The sequence below is a fragment of the Trachypithecus francoisi genome, unplaced genomic scaffold, assembly GCF_009764315.1.
Source record: "Trachypithecus francoisi isolate TF-2019V2 unplaced genomic scaffold, Tfra_2.0 Lachesis_group0, whole genome shotgun sequence".
Classification (NCBI taxonomy): Eukaryota; Metazoa; Chordata; class Mammalia; order Primates; family Cercopithecidae; genus Trachypithecus; species Trachypithecus francoisi.
The window spans coordinates 100,348,640-100,372,285 of NW_022681453.1; the positions used below are offsets into that span (position 1 = coordinate 100,348,640).

The 23,646-nt window shown below is 37.2% G+C and overlaps 1 protein-coding gene across 3 annotated transcripts in view; it reads right to left on the reverse strand.

Moving 5' to 3' along the window:
* The window catches only part of CADM2 (cell adhesion molecule 2), a 1,094,949-nt gene extending 1,084,204 nt beyond the window's left edge, over positions 1–10,745 (reverse strand). For 2 of the 3 annotated variants that reach the window (XM_033211598.1, XM_033211597.1), the window contains exons 1-2: positions 10,233–10,365; positions 10,057–10,135 (exon numbers count right to left, since the gene is read on the reverse strand). In XM_033211598.1, coding sequence (XP_033067489.1) covers positions 10,057–10,117 — 61 coding nt within the window. In that variant the 5' untranslated portion in view covers positions 10,118–10,135; positions 10,233–10,365. Of the gene's footprint in view, positions 1–10,056 lie in introns of all 3 variants that reach the window. The other variant, XM_033211599.1, reaches the window with a different exon arrangement.
* Between the last annotated feature and the right edge of the window lie 12,901 nt (positions 10,746–23,646).

The following is a 23,646-nucleotide window of genomic DNA, read 5'->3' on the forward strand; positions in this document are numbered from 1 at the left end:
TTAAAGAGTTGTGTCAAGATTAAATCTATTAGAAGAAAACTAATCAATCAGTGGAATGATGAAAACATTTGAAAAAAAAAAAAAAAAAGACAGACCAGACATTCGATCAGTCACTTGAAATCTAATGAGGACTAAGAATTCAATCCTGTACACTAGGGGCTTATAGTCCACTAGAGGAGACAGGCAGATAAACACATAACCTTCAAAATACTATAATAATAATATACAAATGTTACATAGATCATAGAATAGACAAAATCAAATGCTCAGTTCTCTCATGAACTAAGAACACATAAATGCTTAAAATAATCAATAGATGGCAGATGGCATTCTTTTGTCTACTAAAACTAAACTATAGCTTCAAAAATTATGCTATTGTGTAAAATAATCAAATAAAAATTGTCAAAACATATTATATCAGCTTATAAAACGCTTTTTATTGCCATAAGCATAAATAAAAGAATAAAAGACACAAGTTGCAGTTACCAATTAAACCACCCTTTTCTTATGACATAAGACACAGAGGAAGACATGTAAGTCAAAGGGTACAATTAATACAAATGCACTCTCATCCTCATGTAATATAGGAAAATATCCCCCTTATAAGTGATATCAGATACAAAACAAGCCAATTCTTGCAGCAATCTCTCCACAAATGAAGCCTCTTTAAGAAAAAGATGTCTGTCTCTCTCTGTTGAGTTCAGCGTCTCTCTATACTTTCACCATATTCAAATTGCATCCAAATTAAAACCCGAAAATAAAATGTCTCAAATTTGGCAAAGCACTGACATTTGGCAGTCCATAAAGATTGCAGGCAATTAATACTACTTAAACATCTATAGCCTCACATAAAATCCAGCAAAACTTCAAGATCCCACCATAGCAAAATGTGTTAATGGGCTAGTTAAGGAATAGAGCATTGACTTAGGAACAATTTCTGATTCTTCTTTTTGTTTGGGAAAATGAAAGAGACAATCCCTATTCAGGGTAGGGGATACACATTTTCACTCATTATTGTATTTCAATCCTAGAGCAGTATCTGTTATTTAGAAATAACATATACTGTATTATGTATCACAATGGTGAATTTAATTCTGCCTTGGCAGGGTATCTAGTAAGTGCAGAATGTGAGTAACTGCTTGCTATATTGGAGTCATAGATATATAATTGCCTTCAGAAACATCCTTCTCTGAATACCACCTACACATTAATACATGACAGTGAACTTACAGCCAGACCCCTGTTCTATCCCACATGATCCCTGAAAAGGCTTTGAAATGAGGACACGTGCATAATTAAGGCACACTGAATATCACAGTACATGTAACAAACTAGAGTATTATGAATCCTTAGGGGAACCTCATAGAACTAATACATTTTCTAAAGAAAGCTGCACATGAGTAAAGGGAGACTAAAATGCTAATTAGATCCTCTCAGTGGAAGCTATAGAAAAGTTGGTTCTTGAATCCTGAAGTTGGACATAGAACGGAACATTTGTATACAGAAGTGCTGGAGAGGGAAAAAAAGAACTTGGCATAAAAGCCCTTGAATAGACGATGTACACAATTCATGAGCAAATAAATGAAGCAAAATAAAAATATAACAGTCGGAGAATTCCAAACCTCCTGAAAGGGTTAAGTATGAGAACTGATTTCGTATTAGAAAGGGATTATGTAACAACAGAGGGAAATACTCAGCCTAGCATATGCTAATTTAGTCAGCTTTGCCAGGCATTTCTCTGTGTGTTTGGCTGGCTGACTCACATTCCTTTCCCCTTCTTTTTGCCATTTTTATTAAGAGACTACGGAATGGAGCTTTCAAAAAAAATGCAGTAATAACAATAACAAAAACAACTCAACACATATTGTACATGTTTTATCCTTGCTAAAACACTGGGGTGTGCTCCTTGGGGGTTGAAAGGAAAAATACCCAATCTGTACATATTCTGTACATATCCTTTAGCAAAACTCCATTTCTTTATTCTTCATTCCCCATTAATTCATTTTAATGGATCTTTCAAGTCCGTAGCATGGGCAGGGAATGGGAGGGATATTATATTCCTGGAGAGTATAAAGGAAGCTGAGTTACTATTCAGACTTCAGCACATAAAATAGAGAGCAGTAAAGAAATGGCAATTAAATAAAAAGCTTACTATATATTTTTCTTTGCTTTTACATATAAATATTCTAATTCGTAATGCATTATTTCTCATTTAAATTTAAGCCTACAACTCCAGATTGAAAAACAGAGATGCAAAAGGTATGAGAATGAATGGAAGTTACAAATGTCATGGACCTTTTCCCCCATGGGGGATACAGGACAAGCTCATGTAAAATATGAATTTATTAAGAAAATTAGGACTTTTTTTACACACTATAAGTTTTAGGCCTTGATGTTTAAATAAGCATTATGGAAGGCACCTGCATTTTAAAATACAAACAATTTTAGCTTAAAAGCTAAAAATATTTCTTTACAAGAATACATTAATTGGCTTTATAAATTACAGCAAATCAATATAACAGCTATACACTTAGCAGTCGACAGCACATCCTTGTCAGGAAAGGTACTTTCTCACTCTGTTCTCAAGGACAACTTTAGATAAGCAATGTATCCTTACTGTAAATTAACCATCATAAAATATAGAAAATTTTTAGAAACGCAATCTGACTTTTTAAAGAACTTTGTTTTCTTGTAAGGTGACATTATTTGCACTATTTGATCACATTTAGTTTTGAGATTTTTCTTTTTTCTGAAAGCAAAAGTATGCTTATTTTTACTTGTTAAGCAATCCCTAATGACGCCAGTGTTTCACCCCCGGAATAACTCCTTAACTGTCACTACTAGACAGACAATGAAATGGCTAAAAGATCATTTAAATATTCAAGTGAACATGATTTGCTGACTCAGAAACAGTTATTCCCAAAGTTGAATAAAGACTGTGTTAATATTTCCTTCAAAGACCTCTAGAATACAATGGGAATAGTTAATAACCCCCCCTCTCTATGGCAAATCTTACCAACTGAGCTCTGTATCTATTCAAGTAGTAATAAGTTCTTATCACTCAGTTTCATAAGCACAAAAATAGATCCAGAATACTCAACACTATTGTTATTTCATAAATTGTAAGACTTGTGTGTGTGTTTTAAGTGGATGGCTTGTAAATCGTTGTTGTAGCCTAAGAAAATTTACTTAAAAAATAAAATAAAATTCCTAACCTTAATTGAAAGAATAAACGAACACAATGAGTCAAAACAAAAAACTCTTACTTTTTCCTTCATTCTATTATACATCCCTGAAAGCCCTAAACTCTAATTACAAAATTAATAAAGATGTTCTTCAGTCTTAAAAATAATGACATACTTAAATGTGCATATATGTGCATATATATAAATAAGTGACTGTGAAATATTCCTTTCTCTATAATTACATCTCTGATTTTGACATTAATATTTAACTGATCCCTACTTAAGCAGAATATTTACTTCACTAATTTTTAAATAGGCTTCCAAGATGAAAACAATTTCGTATATGCTTAAGGAAATCCACTGAACACATTAACAGGAACAACTGGGCTCACTAAGAAAAATCAGTGGTATAACATATTCAGGTTTTTGTTCTGTATAAAATGGAATCAAAATATACAAAGCTATGTTAGTTCCTTTTATCTGATAGGGTGTAATTGTACAACAATAGGTTTCCAACTCTTACTTTTTTAGAGAATGTATCAGATGACTTTGCCTACATGATAAATAATACTGTTCAGATAGGAAACATTGTCTACTGATGTGACATAACACAAATTATACTTAACAACACTAAATAAACTGAACACACACTGAACAGTTAACTCCTATATTGTAAAGAAACTACTATATTCTCATAGTACAGGAAATGTTCTAATAAGAATGAGATTAAGGGACTAACTCCTTACTGAAGGAAGAACTGGATAACAGAATGTTTCCCAGCCAAACAGTTATTAGGTCTAACACATGTAAAAAACAGCAAAGAAATCCTATTTCAATTCTGCTATTCATCTTCATTAAACTGACCTATGTTCCTGATGGTTTGGAAGAAAATTAAATGTTCACCATTCATTGGATGAAAACATTGGTAGTTTTAGTAGGATTTATTTATTACTCTCTAAACAAAATATATGTTCTCTCTTTTGCTTTGTCATAAGTTCATGTGATTACAAATACTCTGGATCATTTCTGCTTATAAAAAGCTAAAGGATGTTTTATGTCCACTACAAGCTAGGAAAAAGACTTCCCATTTCACTCTGACGCCACATGACTGCTTTCCTCTGAGTTTGCCGCCTCTGCAGAGCACATTAGGCCTGAGATGCCATTTGCATCATCACACAGCAGGGGGCTTCAGCTGCCACAGCTCTAGGTTAATCCTCACCCACCTCTTTACACAAGGAATTTGCAGAAGATGCCTTTCTTGATACTACAGAATTGCACTCCAAAAATGCTTGACATTTTCAAATAAAATGTTGGCAATGAACGTGTCCTTTTAAAAATTTTAGGTTAAATCAGTAAATTTAAATTATGTCCTTCATTTTTTATAAAATTAGTTTATGATCTAATCTAATGTAAAGTATCTGGAGTTTTTAATCAAGGAAAAGAAAAAAATGGTAGGAAAATGTTAAAAAATGACGGATCAGACTGAATTCTCTTAAAGATGTATATTAAGAACTATTTATGTGATAATTTAATATAGGAAAACTTTCGTAAACCAAGATAGCTTACAAAATGTCAAAATTAACTCTTACACGACTTGATAAAGTATGAGTGTTTCCATATTATGAAAAGAAAAGATCATTTAATCCCATCAGAAGTAATTAGGACATACCTATTATTCAATTCAGCACCACTGTTTATGCATCTACTAAAATAAGGATAAGAAAACTGCATAGCTATGTAAGGCTCACAGCTTGCCCTCAGGAAGCTTAAGTATAATAATTGTTGGGCACTAGAACTGTTTTAAGACAGTAAATCAGACCAGTATCTGCCAATTCAACAAAGGGGCTTCTGACTTCAGTTTCTGAGTTGGCTTCCTTGGTTTGTGATTTTCCTTCTCTCTACTTCCTCAGTCTATTCAGTCAGCTGCTACAGAATGGGTGACTTAGCCAATGGATTTAATACAGTCTAATAAAATGAGGACTATTTCACAATAAATATCATAGAGCACATGTCAGCAAGATCAAATAAAACATCCATATGACATTAGGTCTATATTTGATTATTAATGCACCCCCAAATCCTTCACAGTAAATAAGGCTTACTTGTCTCAATCATTGATATCCCACAGATTACTTAAAGAGAAAATTTATGCCATTTGGTGTTGATTCCAGGCCACTTTCAAATGCATGCTTAGGATGTCTTCCAACATTTTTGCACTTCCATTTTGCTCTTTAATTGATTTAAGTATTTTTTTTTCTTTAAGAAAGATGACATTCTACCACTATTTAATTGTGTGACAAATAGTTTTAAAATGTCTTATCTTCTAATGAAGGACACGAGAACAGATCATCTCAATTGATACTTAGCTTTGTCATATTATGTTCCCAGAGTTCTAATAGTTATAGAAATGGAAAAAAGACAATGAAGTAAGCTTCCACATCTTGATATAAAACTAGTCTAGGAACTCCTCATATTTGCGAAGATTTTCTTAATTACCAATTGTCTGATGTTTGACTATTTAAGCCACAGTTATTGCATTTAAGTATATAGGCTCCATTTTCCAAAGTTTATGTTAATAGAAAAAGGGAGTGAGTAAAATATATTTCAAGAACTACATTTGGCATAAGAAATGAGCTTGACGAGACTAAAGTTAATATATGTGAAAGTAAAAAAGATATGATTTTAGGAAGCATAATTATTTCATTAAGTGTACATAACTATAATATGTATTATAATGTGCTTTCTAAAAAACATAAGATGAGGTTCATGACACATACTGAGGCAAGTGTTATGTACGTCCAATGAGATTTAATTTGAACATATATTCAAATTGTTTGTGTTATATTTTTACTAAACATAACAAATCATTTACCAGAATATACCATGGCCAAAATAAAAAATAAAAAATAAAAAAAAACACACAAACACAAAAAACTAAAGCCCCAGTATCTGTCTTGCAGGTGTTTTTGTATACGACTAATTCCAAAAAGGAAACACAGTTCTCAACAAAATGAGGTCTTGTATGCATGTATGCATGACTATTTCTTGTTATATTTTGCCCTTGTTTCTTTTTTGCCCTTTCCAGAATTGTTTCCTGTGCTGCCCAGGGCACTCTCTCCATCTTTGCAGTGCCCCCTCAGGCATGGAAAGGGATAAAGTCTCAGCAAGGGTTAGCAATTGAACTGGATCTACTCTATAGCCAAGAGAGGACTTTGTTACAGGTGGCAAGCTTTTGCAATCCTTGCAAAGAAATTCATTTCTCGAATGTGTCCCTTGTGCTTACTCCAGATTTTCCTCTTTCTATGATGAGGGAAAATAAGAAAAGATGCATTGTAGCTGAACACTAAATCAAATTTTGCTATTTAAGTAGCCTACATTCCAAGTTATACTTTGGCCAAACAAATGTTTGGCCAAAAGCGTATGTTTATTTTCTATTTATTATTCATTTCCTAAAGACACGATGAGGATGAGGACAAACTGGCAGATATTATAGAATTAAGTAAGCCTTTTTTAAAAAAACTCATTTTATCATTGACTGGATTCTCATCACTGGCTTATCACTCACATATTAACAAGCCAGAAAATTGATTTGCTTCTGAGAAAAAAAGGTAAAAAATATAGGTGATAATATAAAATACAGTCAGTTAAAATACAGAAACACAGAGAAGATATGTTCAAATGAGTCTTTTTGTCTTTAATAATGTATACTGCAAGAAAGGGAATAGTAATACATGGGATAAATAAACTGATTAGTATTATTTAAGTGAATATCACTATAGTGCTGATAAAGCTAAAAAAAGAAACTATTGACTGACTATAGCATTTGCCTAGTCATAACTACTAGCAGGCAGGGCAGACTCCCTCTAGCCAAAATCAGTCGCTCACTAGTTCCCCTGCCACCCTTTTCTGCCTGCACATAGAAAGACCCGCTAAGTAGTTAATCTATGTCCAAGAAATAAAACCTTCATTTTACAACCTAACCAAGTCCTAATAAAACGGTAGGGTAGGGGGAGAAACATAAATCTGAACCCCGAAGCAATGTTTTCAGCCAAGCCTAAGACAAGGAAGGCATGAGCAATTTGAGTAAAACCTGACAATATCAACAAAGTATGATGTGTCTGTGGAGTAGTGTTGGATGAATAAATGTGAGGCGGCCATAAACATGAGAAGACAATCCAGTGGTGCTTTGTGCCTCCTCCTCTTTCTTTCTTTCTTTTTTAAATCCTCTTATCTCTTTTAGTGTATTCATATGGCCTGATCTAAGATGCTCCTAAGTCCACAGACATGGTTGGACTTGTGCTCTTTCCCTGGTTGCTGTACAGGACCTTTATTTATGTATTTATTGGACCTAATACTGGTGTTGCTGCTGGTTGCAGTGGTGCATTTTCTCTGCTATACTCACACCCCTTTCCCCCACCCCCCCCCTCCCCCCAGTCTGCTGTGAAAAGCAGCACTGTCTTAATCATTGGTTTACATACTCAATAAAAGAGACTCATGCCTGAATGCTGCTGATGGAATCTCTCCGGATAGAGAAAGAGTAAATCCTCCTCCAGGCTGAGAGAGGCACCAGCAAACAGTTATTTTGCACTGCACTGAATAGACAATTCACAGGGAAATGTTGAAGGAAGAGAGGAGGCAACCCCAAGTGCAGTCCATGACCCACATGCTCTATAATAAATAATTTCGCAGCAGCCCAGCAGTGTGTGCATTGACCGGCCAGGACCAGCACACACAGATTGGCAGGGAAAATACATCTAGCGGTGTGGAATTTTCATTGCAATCACCAAATTAACTGATTCCCCCACATCACACTCCCCCCAACGCGGCGCACGCCGGCGCGCGCGCGCGCGCGCACACACACACACACACACACAGCTGAGCTGAGAAATGCAAGTTACTGAGAGGTGAAGTAGGGTCTCCGGGAGATTGTCTCAGCGCGGATTAAAAACCTAAGTAACGTGTCAGACACCCGGGTTACTTGCGTGAGGATGGGGGGTGTGAACGGTGAGAAATGGGACTCAGCGGCGTACGCAGGAAGAATGTGCTGTCTGCCTTCACGGAGATTCTGGCACACATGACATATCTGAAATTTACACCCAACGTAAAATACACAAAAGTACCGCCGAAATATTTTACACAAGATCTCTAGAAGGTCAGTTAGTTAATTCAGGAAAATTCTGCCCACTGCCTCTTCTTTCATGTTCATAAATATGCATAAATAAAATTCTGTCCCCAGTCTATATCCCGGAGGAGGGCAGGAGAGAGGATGCATTCCAAGAACTTGCTGAAAGATGGTTCATTGACCTCATTTAAATCCTCCAAAGGCCGATTGGGTTTTGCACGCCAGTGAGTCTACGTGTGTCTTACTTTCAGATCCCTTTTACCCAGGGGAAAATTAATTTGATCAACTTATCTTCCTGCAAATACCCAAATAATGACAGAAGGGTTTAGAGGTAGGCAAAGAAAAAAAAAAATCTAGTCACCTAGCTTAAAAAATATTCTATCAATCATCATTTCACATCCATCCTCGCTATATCTCACATTCAAGCCACATCCCTATACTATTCTCTTCAAAGCAACAATCTTCCGCCTTACAGCCCCTGCCCACCCAGCCCTAGCACGCCGCCTCTGCCTCCTCCACCACCCAAAGTGTCCTCATGCACTCCTGCACTATGCATTGCCATTTATTTCATAATCAGCATCATCCTCCCCTTCCACACAGCCCCCTCACTCCCTCCTCCAAAAAAGAGGGTCTGGAGAAAAGTGAACCCAGATTCCCTGGCCTTCCGGCATCCAAACCCAGTGATTTGCATAATAACAGCGTTTTGTGCGGCTTCCCTCCACTGCGGTGGTAGGGGTTCTTACATTTCACGTGAAAGGATAATATTAATTACGGAAAGAAGCGGCAGAGAGAAGATGGAGAGGTAGGAAATCTAAGTGAAAATCTCTTGGCAGTAAAGTAACTGCTAGGAAGCATATATTTCTTTGGTTTAAAAAAAAAGAAATGACACAGACTAAATAATAAAAAGTCAATGTGTTGATAAAGTGCGTTTGGGTCTTTTAATTTTTTTGCCTTTTCTCCCCTTTCTTAATTTATTGGCTTATTTACTCATTCATTCATTTTTTCTTTTTTCTTATTCTTTTTCCTTTCTTTCTTTCTCTTTTCTTTCTTTTTCTTTTTTTCTTATTCTTTTTCCTTTCTTTCTTTCTCTTTTCTTTCTTTTTCTTTTTTTCTTAAATCCCAGACAGAGTCTCCTCTCTCTTCCTAGGTGAATGACACGTCTCACAACACATTTCCCCCCCGGAGATGTTATTGCAATGCACACGGTGCTGCCGCTGCTGCTGTTCTCGCCTTCTTGGTAGCTCGCTCCCAGGCTCTCACACACTTTTTAAAGACACACGGATATGATGATGGTGGGAAGAGGGGGGAAAGAAAAGGCGACCCGAAAAGGGGGAGGTTAAAGAGATGACAAGAGATGGAGTGGGTCGGTCAAGAGCGTGATGTGGGAGGTGGCTGGTGGGGGTTGTCGGGAGGGTGGAATGTTCAGAGAGGCACAAGTTGCCAGCCAAAAGGCGTGGGAGGGGGATGCTGGCGGGGATGGAGTGAGATGAAGGAAGCTCAGGTGAATGAAAAGGCAAAAGGTGCCGCGTAAGGGGCTGACTGCTGGGAAGGCAGGGCTGAGCCAGCGTTAGAAATTCAAGGGGCTGGTGCAAACTGCCACTGCCCCCTGCCGCACCAGAGAGTAGGGGGAGGGGGTGGAAATCGCTGGGGACAGGGGGACTGGGAGGGGAGAGTGGAAATATGGGGTGGAATGGGGAAGATGGGGAATGGGCGAGAAGTTGATGTTCCCCGCGGCGGGGCGGGGATTACCTTGTAGCAGGAGCCCGCAGACACTGTAGAAGCGGAGAACGGCGCTGCGTTTCCAAATCATGGTCCCTTCTCTAAAGGGCTGGGGAAGGAACGAGGGGGCAAGTAGATGCTGGTGAGCGGGGCACGAGAGTGCAGGGCTCCGCTGGTGTCCTCCTCCCGGCGCCCACGGGACCTACCGTCCCCGCCGCTGAGGTGTTCGAACCCGCGGACTCGATTGGCGGCAGCAGTAGCGACAGCGGCAAAGCACCCGCAGAATGGGGTATCAGTGGGCGAAATAGTTTCTTCTCCTCCTCCTCCTGCTGGTGGTGCAGCCGCGACAGCCCGTCTGCCAGGCAGGGGTTTGGAGCTTTCCTTCCTCTCGGCGCGCACAGCAAGTCCCAAAGCCCGCCGGGGCTGCCCGAGCAGGTGGTGCAGGGGTGCCGGGGTGTCGAAGAAGGTGCGGGCGAGGGCTGCAAGGAGTGGGTAGGTCACGGAGGGGAAGGGCTGGGGGAGAGGGGGAGCAAGCAAGCAGCACTGCCGCTCGCACCCGGGGTGTCTCGAGGTCCTGGGAGGGGAGGTAGCAGCGGTGGAAGCAGCGCTAGTGGCGGCAGCGGCGGCGGCAGTGGCGGCTCCCGGATGCTCCGGCTGCAGCGGCGGCTGTAGCGGCAGCGGCGGCGGCGGCAGCTCTACGAAGCACCAGACACAAGGGCAAGCTCAGAGCGGCGGAGGCCCCGCCCCCACCCTGGCCAGGGACAGACACCGCCCCCCGGCCAATGGAAACCCAGCCGCCCACCAGGTCTGACCAATGAGAGAAGGGGATGGGTGGAGACAAGCGCCGGGAAAAACAAACAGGCTTCTCAAGGACCCTTCGGGCAGGAAGCACTGAAGCCCCCATTCAGCACCCCCGGCTGATCTCACCTCTTTAAAGATGTCTCGTCCGAACTTGCAGGCGAGACAACTGCCTTCATTAATCAGCGCTCTGCACTCAGGAAGGGTTCAGCCAATCGCCACCGCGAGGGGGCGGGGTTAGCCGTGTCCCCAGCCTGTTCTGGAATTCGTGGTGCCTGGGCCGGGTCCTGGGTGCGAGGTTCTGCTGCGCATTTGGACTCCTAGAGCAGATGGTGGCTGCACCTGCCCACTCACCAGCTGCAGTAGCAATCTCTGACGATTCCAGCAGCAAAAGGGAAAGATTGCAGAGGACGTGGGAGAGGCTAAGTATAGGGAGTGGAACACCTACCTGCCTACAAGAACTTGTGTTGCAAAAAAGGAAAAATAAGTGGAAGAAATAATTTTGTTGTTGTTGTTCAGAGATTTTACTTAGTCTAGGCATAAATCTCTGTGGAGCTTGGTGGGTAGCAGTGCTGGCACTGGCATCAGGCAGCCTTTGGTTCAAATGGCATAGCTGTCGCTTCTTGTTTTATAGTGTTTGATGATTTACTTGAACGTTTAAATCTAAAGCCTCCTCAACTGCAAAACGGGGATAATAGTACTTAACTTTAAGAGTTGTAAGGATTAAGTGAGAAAGCAGTCATGTTAGCGTAAGTCTATGCAATGCGTACGTACTTTATAAATGGTGATTCTAGCTGTTTCGTGGGATTTTTCTAATTCCGGATAGCAGGAAATCTTAGGCAAGCCTCTTTAAAATGTTTTGACGATAGCCTTACGAGGGGAGAGAGGCAGAAGTGTACTTTTTTAATGGACACAACCAAAAGGGGTCACAGAAACTCAGGAAACTGAAAAGAACCACCTCTATAAATCAACACCCTGAAATGTGTCCTTTAGAACAGGAGACATAAATGAGCAAGACATAAATGAATCAGAAGTTGTGTTTCTAAATGAGCTTAATTCCCAGTGTTTTCCCTATGACTAGTTTTTAATTGGACCAAATTAACAGATGATGGACTGTTTCAGTAGTGTTAAATCAGTCACACCATAAATAAAGTCGGCTTTGTTTGAGAGGCTACACAATAGAAACCTGCAAGCAAGAAGACAGAGGGAAAGATGAGAGGCAAGATCAATATTGATGCCCTTCACTCTTTCCCATTTGTTGCTTACTTTGCCACAACCTTTTGCAAATTCAACCCTTGCCTTTTAACTAATGACCCATTCATTTCTCTGCCCACCTTTCTCCCCAGGTTCTCAAAATTAAGGAACAAAATGTCCATAATAAAACTGCAAGCACATTCTTGAAGAAAGATGTGTGAATACCCGTATTATTGTAGGAGATAGTTGCCTACTGTGAGTTTTAGCTGTTAGGAAAGTCAGTCAGTGAGTCCACAGATACTGCTATCATTTAAACTATTGTGAGGATCAAAAGGTGAAATTCTAATCATTATTGACTCACGCTTAGGTTTTGTGTCAGGAAGAATGTAACAAATGGAAATGCCAAAGAAGTTAGGGGTTTTCTTTATTGAAATGGTAGAGTTTCTGGGTTCTAGTGCATATCCTGCTTCTAGCTGTGTGACCTTGGGCATATATTCAATTTTCTTGACCCTCAGTGACCTCAACTATAATATGAAGGAGCTGGACTGAATTACTTATAAAGCTACATTGAGCAATAGAAAATCTTTAAGATTGTCATATTCAAAAAAAAACCCATTTGAGCATGAATATATAGGCATTTGTAACCAATACTCTGAAAAAGAGTCTTCTTCTGAGTCTTGTTGATAACCATGACAGCAATTCGGATTTATACCCTTACATAATTGTAGCTTTACTACTAAATATGTGGTTCTCAGACCAGCAGCACCAGCAGCATCTAAGAATTTATCAGGACAGCAGAATCTCAGCCCTGCCCCATACCTACGGAGTCAGAATCTTCATTATACCAAGATCTGTAGTGATCTGTACGCACAGAAAGTTGGAGAAGCACTGGTCTTTAACACAGTTTTGCTACATGCCCCCAGAGATAATTTCAGTGGACGATCTATGAAATGGAAGAAACTAAAAGGCCCAGGGGATTTTTGGTAAATTACTATTTTCAGAAACCCCAGGAATATCCTTCTCATGACAAAAGTAACTCCTTTTGTAAACTATGAAACAAAATGATTCATTTAATTAGATTTTTTTTTAAGTTGAAAGTTTGGTTGAGAGTCATGAACTTTCTTGTGATTAAGGGCTCTGTTTAGCCCATACACCCGGGAGACTAGAAGAGAAATGTGCACTGATTGCCTTTCTGGGAGAAAAATACTGAAAACATAAACTCTGGTCATTTGGATAAATAATGTCAAATTCATGTACAAAGAACAGATAATACTCTATTTTTCAAATAGTCTATTCTTAGATGCTGTTACACGATTAATTTAAAAATAGCCAATACTCAATGCTGTAAGATCTTTGAATATTTTAGAAAAATGTAACATTGTCAAAATGTTATATAGACTTGTACGAATAAATTCATTTCTAAAACTTACAGCAGTTCTGTGAATACAATTAAATATCTTCCAGTATCTTCATTTCATAGGTTTAAGGTTATATTGTCTACATATATCCTCAATGTGGCAGTAAATATATAAATTAACTGACCCCATAGGAATCATCAATTAATTAGTTTCATAAATTGCCAAAAGATGGCATCTATCTATGCATCCATATATGCAATAATTTGAAATATTAAACCTGTTTGTGAAATTCTCTTTACTTTCTTTATAATTAAGCCCCATATTCTCTTTCACTTCATGGCAAAAATATTTTTAAATATTTAATTAAGTGTTTTAAAATACATTATAAAAGGAAGAGAAATTAATGCCTTACAAGTAAGTCATTCATTAGTAATTAATGTGTTATATAAAAGATAATTTATAATTTTTTCTGCCTTTAACATATTGGTCCTCTTTTTATATGCTATCACAGAATAAGATGACAACCTCCTCCTCCTCTCTCAATAGTACCAAATACAGGTTTTTGTTTTGTTTTGTTTTTTTAAGGTAGTTATCACAGAGGAGACTGTGCTTAGCTTATATTTTGTGATTGTTTCTACCACAGTTGAAAGTATTGAAATTTATCCTGACTGTGATGATTATGCTTTTTTACCCTTTTGGGAGCCAAGTAAACTGTCTGCAGTTTTAATTGTGCTAAAAATATTGAAATGGAAATGGGGAAAACTTTTATCACTATGGGTAAATTTTCTGTGATTTAACATGGTTCACCAGAACATTTATATTTCTTTTTTATAATGCTAAATTTAGGGGAAATATATAAATATTTTTAAATATACAGTCATTCCCAGAACTGAAAATCTAAAAATCCATGCTAAATTGACTCTCATAGCAAATTGACCCTTGTAGTAAATTGACCTAGAAAAACAAATTTCATGGCCTGGTGAAAATGTACACCCTTGTGGAAGAAAATTAGCTTATTGAGTACTGGAAACATTGATTGTCATTCTCCTTGCTTGCTAGCGTTTTAACTATGAGACAATCTGACTGTGTTGCAGAAATGTTAAGAATTTATAGACATACTATATAGTATATACATCACAATATAAGTAGTATTATTAATATATATGATGTGTGTATATGGTTAGTATATGTATTTTTTATATACAAAATGGTTAGTATGGTTGGTATATGTATTTTTTGTATATATTTATAGCAGTATTTACTGCTTTAGATAGTTTTTTAACTTACAATTTTGCTACTGTTTACAAAACATTCAGTGTCCCTCTTCAAAATATGACCTATTGTTTTACCTCACCCCACTCCACATGTCTTATTATTATAGTTTCATGTTATGTTGATGAAAGTATATAAAAGTAATGAAAATAAATTCACAAATATTCAGAAATTTATAACCTCAAGATGATCTCTTCCTTACTTTTTATATAGCTACATCAAGTAGCAATATGATCAACATTTTCACCTTCTCTCATTTTAAAATATGCAATCACAATATATAGAGTGCAAATGACCTAATGATCTTATGTAGTGTAAATTCTATTTATACTATGATTGAATCTAAATGATCTAAGATATGAGGCCACCATGTACTTTCTTAAACTCATCAGGAAGGATGATTCCTTTCTCTACATTTTCCTCAGAACAAGCACATGTTAACCCTAATTCATAGATGATCATATGATCCTTGAGCTTAACAGTAGGTAATATGTAAAATGGAAGTTTTGCAAATAATCATCTATAAACAGAAACATCCTGAAGATCACTGTCTACTTTTGAACATAATCATACTGAAAATTGACTTTATTAAAAAAAAAACAATAACAAAAAAAACCTCTCAAAACAATGACTCTATAGCTATTCAAGCCAATTTTATTCCTGAAACATGTTTTTTTTGCATGTGGTGTTTTTTTTTTTTCCCATGGAACACTCCTATTGGAGATCATCCTATTTGTCATTTCCTTACATTACCAAAGAGTCTGCCCAAATGTGACATTCTCAGTGAGGCATTGCTGATAACCCTTTTCCTCTTCACCCCTACCTCCTCTGGTCACTCTTCTTGCCTCTAATTTTATTTTTCTTCATATCATTTGTAAATATAAACTATAGAGAAATAAATAAAATTCCACTCACCATTCACAATAATTGTTGACTTTTTTTTTTTTTTTTTTTGGCGAGAGTGTGGGGACACTGTTTCTCTCCCCCAGGCTGGAGTCAATGGCTCAATCTCGTCTCAGTGCAACCTCTGCTTCTGGGGGTCAAGTGGCTCTCGTGCCTCAGCCTCCCCAGTAGCTGAGATGACAGGTGTGTGCCAACTCACCCGGCTAAGTTTTGCATTTTTACTAGATACGGGGTCTCACCATGTTGCTCAGGCTGGTTTTGAACTTTCACCTGCCTCAGCCTCCAAAAGTGCTGGGATTATAGGCGTGAGCCACTGTGCCCGGCAGACTGTCGACCTTTTCTTAACCGTTCCTGACCTTTTCAGCCACAAGTAGTTTGGAATAAATAAATAGGAAAACCTATAGTCATTTATTAAAGTGTGCATTTTTTTAAGTGTCAGTGACTGTTTTTTAGTGTGAATCTTTGTGTTTCCTTAGAGTAGAATAGTCTTTGCATTCGCATTATCGTTTAATACTTTTCTGTTAGGAATGTTAAGAGCACTTGTATGGAATGAGAAGAGCAGACTAAAAATACTGAAACCAACTGAGGGCCCTGTTTCTTGACCCAGGTTGACTAAATAACAGGAGCTACCTTGGTAATTCACATAGCTGAAATAAAGGAATTGTGAAGAATATTATGATTTTACTGATTTTTGATAAACCCAAGCTAAATTAAACTACCTTAAAATCTCACTATTGTAAATAGCCAATTTTATATACATCTCTAAGGAACATCTAATTTGTACCTTGATACAATAAAAAGAAAAAATAAAAACAATAAAGTATCTTGAAGTAGCAAACTAACAATTACTAAAAGAACAGAAGAGAATAGCAGGAAATTGATCTGGAAGATAACATACAAGTTACAAAATAGTATGACTTAAAAAATACGGCTAGTTCTCTAGGGCTGTGCTGTCCACCAGGTAGGCACTAAGAATCAATGGCTATTTAAATTTTGATTTAAAATAATTAAAATGCAATTAAATGTAAATTATGCACTTTTGTCATAGTAATTAAATTTTAAGCACCCAAAAGCCACATGTGACTAGTGACTACTGTATTGAACAGCACAGATAAGAACATTTTCATTATCGCAGAAAGTTCTACTGGATAGCACTGTCTACTATATTAAAATCTGTTTTTGTCTGAGTTTTCTAGAGAAATGGAACTATTCAGAAATCTGTATGTGTGTGTGTGTGGCATCTATACCATAATGATATTTATTTATTTATTATTATTATCATTATTATTATTATTATTATTATTATTGTATTGAGACAGGGCCTTGCTCTGTCACCCAAGCTGGAGTGCAGTGTGGCTGGATTATGGCTCACTGCAGTCTTGACGTCCCTGGGCTCAGGTGATCTTTTCACGTTGGCCTCCCGAGTAGCTGGGACTACAAGCTTATGCCACCATGCCTGGTTTATTTTCATATTTTTTGCAGAGACAGGATTTTGCCGTGTTGCCCAGGCTGATCTCGAATTACTAGGCTCAAGAGATCTGCCTGCCTCAGCCTCCCAAAGTGCTGGGTTTACATGCATGAGCCCTTGTGCCTGGATTGTTTTTTAATTTTCATTTTTTGTGAGTAGATAGTAGGTGCATATATTTATGGAGTACATAACATATTTTGACACAGGCATGCAATACATAATAATCACATCTTGCAGAATGAGGTTTCCATCCCCTCAAGCATTTATCCATTGTGTTACAAACAATCCAACTATACTACTTAAGTTATTTTAAAATCTACAATTAAATTATTATTGACTAGAGTGGCCCTATTATGTTATCAAATGGTAGGTCTTTATTTATTCTAACTTTTTTTTTTTTTTGACACGGAATCTCACTCTGTCTCCCAGGCTGGAGTGCAGTGGCACGATCTCAGCTCACTGCAAGCTCCGTCTCCTGGATTCACGCCATTCTCCTGCCTCAGCCTCCCGAGTAGCTGGGACTACAGGCGCCCGACACCACGCCTGGTTAATTTTTTGTATTTTTAGTAGAGACGGGGTTTCACCTTGTTAGCCAGGATGGTCTCGATCTCCTGACCTCGTGATCCGCCAGCCTCAACCTCCCGAAGTGCTGGGATTACAGGCGTGAGCCATCAAGCTGGGCCCTATTTTTTTTATATATATCCGTTAACCATCCCCATTTTTCTCCCATCCACTTATTACCATTCCCAGCCTCTGGTAACCATCCTTCCACTCTCTGTGACCATGAGTTCAATTGTTATGCTCTCATATCCCACAAATAACTGACAATATGTGATGTTTATCTTTCTGTGCTTGGCTTATTTCACTTAATGTAATGATCTCCAGTTCCATCCATGTTGTTGCCAATAACAGGATCTCATTCTTTTTTACAGCTAAATAGCACTCCATTGTATATATGTACCACATTTTCTTTATCCATTCTTTATCCATTTCTTTATCCAAACTTTTGAAATGTTGGCGATTGTGAACAGCGCTGTAACAAACAAAGGAGTACAGATAACTCTTAAATGTACTGATTTCCTTTCTTTTGGGTATATACCCAGCAGTGACATTGCTGGATCTTATGATAGCTCTATTTTTAGTTTTTTGAGGAACCTCCGAACTGTTTTCCATAGTGTTTTGCACATTTACATTTCCATCAACAGTATGGAATGGTTCCCGTTTCTCCAAATCCTCACCAGCATTTGCTATTACCTGTCTTTTGGATATAAGCTATTTTAACTCGGGTAAGATGATATTTATTGTAGTTTTGATTTGCATTTCCCTGATAATCAATGATGTTGAGCACCTTTTCATATGCCTGTTTGCCATCTGTATGTCTTCTTTTGAGAAATGCGTATTTAAATATTTTGCCCATTTTTTAAAATCAGATTACTATTTTCTTTTTCATGTAGAATTGTTTGAGCTCCTTATACTTTCTGGTTATAAATCCCTCCCATTCTGTGGGTGGTCGTTTTAGTTTATTGATTGTTTCCTTTGCTGTGCAGAAGCTTTTTAACTTGATGTGATCTCATTTGTCCATTTTTGCTTTGGTTTCCTGTGCTTATGGGATATTACTCAAGAAACTACTGCCCAGACCAATGCAATCTCCTGGAGATTCCTTCTCTCTCTTTCTTTCTTCCTTCCTTTCTCTTTCTTTCTTTCTTTCTTTCTTTCTTTCTTTCTTTCTTTCTTTCTTTCTTTCCTTCCTTCCTTCCTTCCTTCCTTCCTTCTTTTTCATTCTTTCTTTCCTTCCTTCCTTCCTTGTTTCTCTTTTTCCTTCTCTTCTCTTTCATTTTTTGAGACAGATTCTCACTCTGTCACCCAGGCTGGAGTGCAGTGACCCGATCTTGGCTCGCTGCAACCTCCACCTTTTCTGGAGATTTTCTCTAATGTTTTCTTGTAGTAGTTTCAGAGTTTGAGGTCTTAGAGTTAAGTCTATGATTCATATTGATTTGACTTTTGTATATGGTGAGAGATAAGTGTCTAGTTTCATTATTCTGCATAAGGATATCATAATGATATTTATTATAAGGAATTATAAGGAGTTAGTTCACATGGTTATGGAGGCTGAGAAGTCCCAAGATTTATTGTCGGAAAGCTGAAGACCCAGGAAAACTGATGATATCATTTCAATCTGTGATGGTTTATTTTCTGTGTCAACCAGACTGTGTTTACGGATGTCCAGAGAGCTGATAAGATGTGATTTCTGGAGGTATCTGTCAGGGTATTTCTGGAAGATATTGCCATTTGAATCAGTAGACTAAGTAAAGAAGATCTACCCTCACCAATGTGAGCTGACATCCTCCAATTTGTTGAGGGCTCTAGTAGAATAGAATGATGGAGAAAGGTGGAGAAAGAAAAAATTCTCTCTCCCTCTCCGGAAGCTGAGACATCGATTTTCTTTTGCCCTCACACATCAGAGTCTCTGGTTCTTAGGCCTTTGAATTCTGGGACTGACACCAGTTTCTACTCCTCCTTCCCCCACATCTCCACTGATTCTCATGTCTTCAGACTCACTGAACTAGACCACCAGCGTTCTTTGTTCTCTAGCTTGCAGATGAAAGATGGTGGGACTTCTCAGCCTCCATATTTACATGAGCCAATTTCCAGAATAAAACTACAATTGGTTCTGTTTTTCTGGAGAATGCTAACTAATTCATTGTCTGAGTCCAAGTCCAAAGGCAGGAGATGACTGATGCCCCAACTTGAAAATAGGCAGAGAGAGAGAGGATTCTTTCTTACTCAGCCTTATATTCTCTTCAGTCATTCAATGGGTTGGATGAGGAGGCCCAGATGAATTGGATAAGGAAATCTGTTTTACAGTCTATTGATTCAAATGTTAACCTCATTCAGAAATATACTTACAAAGACACAGAACTATAACCAAATATTGGGTACCCTGTGGCCCAGTCATATTGGCACACAGAATTAAACATCACCCCTTTCATCTGATATGTATCATACTAGCCTTCATCATCATTACCATGGTGTTTTCATGACCCTAGCTCTAAATTTCAGATACTAAAATTCGGCGGAAATAAGATTTACCTCTCAAGTATGTCAATGTGCTACCTAATGCTGTTTGTTTATATTACTATAGATTTGCCTCTTTCTGGTAACACTGATATTAAAATCATTATCTTGGCATGGGGATTGGGGAGAAGAGAACCTCCTTAATCCAAGTATTACCTTACAGTAGAGTCTATTAATATAAACAAACATATATATATATATGTATTAGTCTAAACTCTTTAGTTGCAAGTGTCATAAATCCAAATCAAATTAGCTTAAGAAGAAAAAAAAATCTATTAGTTCATTTATCTTTAAAGTCCAAATGGAGTGTAGCAAGTCCACTTTGGTTCTAATGACTCAGTGATATAATTAGAATTGTGTTTTATTTCCATCCAAATATGAACTCTAATTTCTTTTGGATTCATTAAGGACTAATCAAGTTCTCCACATAGACAGACAAAGAGGGTTAATAGATTTCCAGCTTACCTTATACTATGTTTAGAGGTTCCAGAGTAAAGAAAAGAGCTATTTCTTCATAACTCTGACAGGGATCCTTGAATGACTTAGAAACAGTTCACCTTTTATTATATCTCACCCTTCAATGACTCACTTTGGTGGATTGGCCAGTGACAGACAGTGAAGTACAGATGTTTAATTAAATTATCTTGCCAGAAGGGAGGACACATTTCTAAAAGAAAAGATGCTGGGCAGACAAAAGGTAACAAATGTCCCAATACAGAATAGAAAAAAATTAGAAAATGTAATACAAGGGACATTTATATTGATATGAATGTTATTTTGTTACCCATGATAGCTAGAAGGAAGTAGCAAATGACAATTTTTAACACTTTACACAGGACACAGAAGTGTCTCAAAAAAATAGTTATGGAACAAATAAACATACTGCTGTAATAAAGTTCTCACTACTGGCAAAATGTAGAAGAAGATTATCCTCAGATTTTACAGAGTCAAAAGATTACTTGTCTGCTTTTCTATGATAGCTCATAATACTGTGTATCTAAATGTCATATTAGTTCTTGAAAATTAACAACAGTTCAATGTTGATTAATTTCCAGCTTTTCTCCCCAATAATTTTCACATTTTTTTTCAGAATTGCTTAGAGTCACCCCTGCTCTTATTGCTTGCATAGTTAGTTGTTTCCCCTGCACTTGTCCCGATTAAATTTCATACTGTTTCTGATGAATGACTACTCTAATTTATCAAGGTCATTTTAAATTCTAGTTTGGGCTTCTAAGATCAAAGCAACCCAAGCAAACTCCTTGTCACATTAGATGTGTTCTTAATTATTTTACCTAAATTTTTACAACACACATGTGCACCCACACACACACACACACACATCATAAGAATTCCAATCTTAAATTACCTTACTGGTACTCCAGGAAAGAGTTTGTTATTTGTTAGGATTTGGATAAAAACTTAGACTTGGAAGAAATAGAGTTAGCTTGCAAGCTGTCTACATTTTATGAGATTGCTTTCAGAGAAAGTATTTAGTTCAACAAGGCAGAATTACATATTCTATGCCTATAGAGTTTGATAAGCAAGAGTGAAGATGAGGCTTCTGAAACCTAGGATGAGATAAAATGAAATGCAAATTTAAAGTCCTGAAAAGGAATTTTGAGCAACATGAAAACAGAACTTGAGAGAACAATGCTTAGAGAAAGACCCCAAGTTCAGGACAAAAGCAGAAGAACTTGATGAAAAACCAAATACATTTTGTGGATGGAATTCCTAGCTGGACCCTTGTTTAGAGAAAAGAAGGAAAGTTTTGGAATCAAACTCAGCAGTTAGAGGAAATTATAGATCTATGCTTAAATTTTTCCTGTGATTTTTTTGTTTTGTTTTGTGTTTGAACTGAATGAATGTACACAGACTATTTTAACCCACCACCTTCATAGAATGAAATGATTGAATATATTTTAAAAAGGCACATAAAGATTTTAATGACTTGTCTAAGGACACAGAACATTTTCAATAGAAAGAGAATAATAGAACAAAATGCTTCTTGATGCACAGCCAAATGCTAAAGATGGTGTGTGTTCCCACAGCAACATTGTTGAAGTCCTGCTGGGTATTGTTTATTCACTGGATAGTTTTGGCAAAAAATGGTAAGTTATCTACCTCCAAAAATGTCTCTATCATATGACACCACCTAGAAATTGAAAGCTCATATGCAGATGACAGTAATACATTTAGACAATTTTTAAAACTATTCAGTATAAAAATGTCTCACATATAATCAAGTTTATATGATCAACTGTCTCAGCAAGCAGTATCATAGGAATGAAGTCATCCAGACTGCTACATGTTGATAATGAATTAGGTATTTGTTCTTCAGTAAATGATTATAGTGGAGGAGAAAGAGATATAACATTTATTGTGACATTTTTCTAGGTAAGATGCTTTTATAATACCATATATAATCATCAATCCAATAAAAGATATCTATTATCAATATCAATTTATAAACAAATCATCTGAATTCGGAAAGTTTAAATAATTTTATCAAGTCGTAAAGATCGTAAATGCCAGATCAACTTTACTTTAAATTTGAATATTGTGATTGCTTATATTCTCCTTCAGCAAACCTAAGCAAAGAGAAGTATAAAATTATCGTTATTACAAAATACGCTTTATTCTTTTTACACAGAGGTGATAATACGGAAGTTCTACTGAAAAAGAAATCAGCACCATGGTCAGCACCACGCCATCTGATGTGCGCTTCCTACCCCGGAAATGAGAAGAGAATGAAATAAGAAAGAATAGAAGTTGCTGGAACACTAAATCCTTTACCTCCGTATACATTAGAATATCTGAGGTATCCATTCCACGAAGTGAAAACCAGCACTATTTTTGAAAGCTTTCTTTGTTGTCCCTCAAGACTTCCCAAGGAAAATTTCCACAGGTTTTTCATGCAAAAAGTTTCTGTACTTAAAACATATTTACAGAAATGGCATTACCAAATATCATTTGAAAATGTCAATGCCTTTCCTTAGGCACACAAAGCTTCTATATTTTTAATTTTCCCACTTGCCCTCCTATTATTTCTATAGTACATATTATCCTTCTAACTCATAAACTAGGTTCTATGCTTTCATTACTGGTCCGCATTCCAAAAACCCAGAGGGATTTTATCCTTACCACATATTCCATTTTGCATCACTTAGAAAACAAAAATTTTCACACTCTTTGGACTTTCCGAAACGTCATTTATTTAATAACAGTACAGAGCCCTTATGTTTTAAAAATTATATGAACAATTCACAGATAACAGGTTTAACCAAAAATTCTGATGATATAATTCTAACCAGTTCTTCTCCCATAAAGGTAAATGGTCACTTTTCTTTTTCAACATAAATAAAAACAAGATCATAGTTGGTGTAACTTAGTATCTAAAATCCTGTTTATATGTATCTATTTAAATGTGAACGACTATTTTCCATGTCTGCATAATTCTACAAAACACTGATCACACTGTTCTCTAGATTCTGAGATATACTGATTTCAATGAAAGTGAATTTTGCTCGCAGCTACCATGTGTTTTGGAAGAAA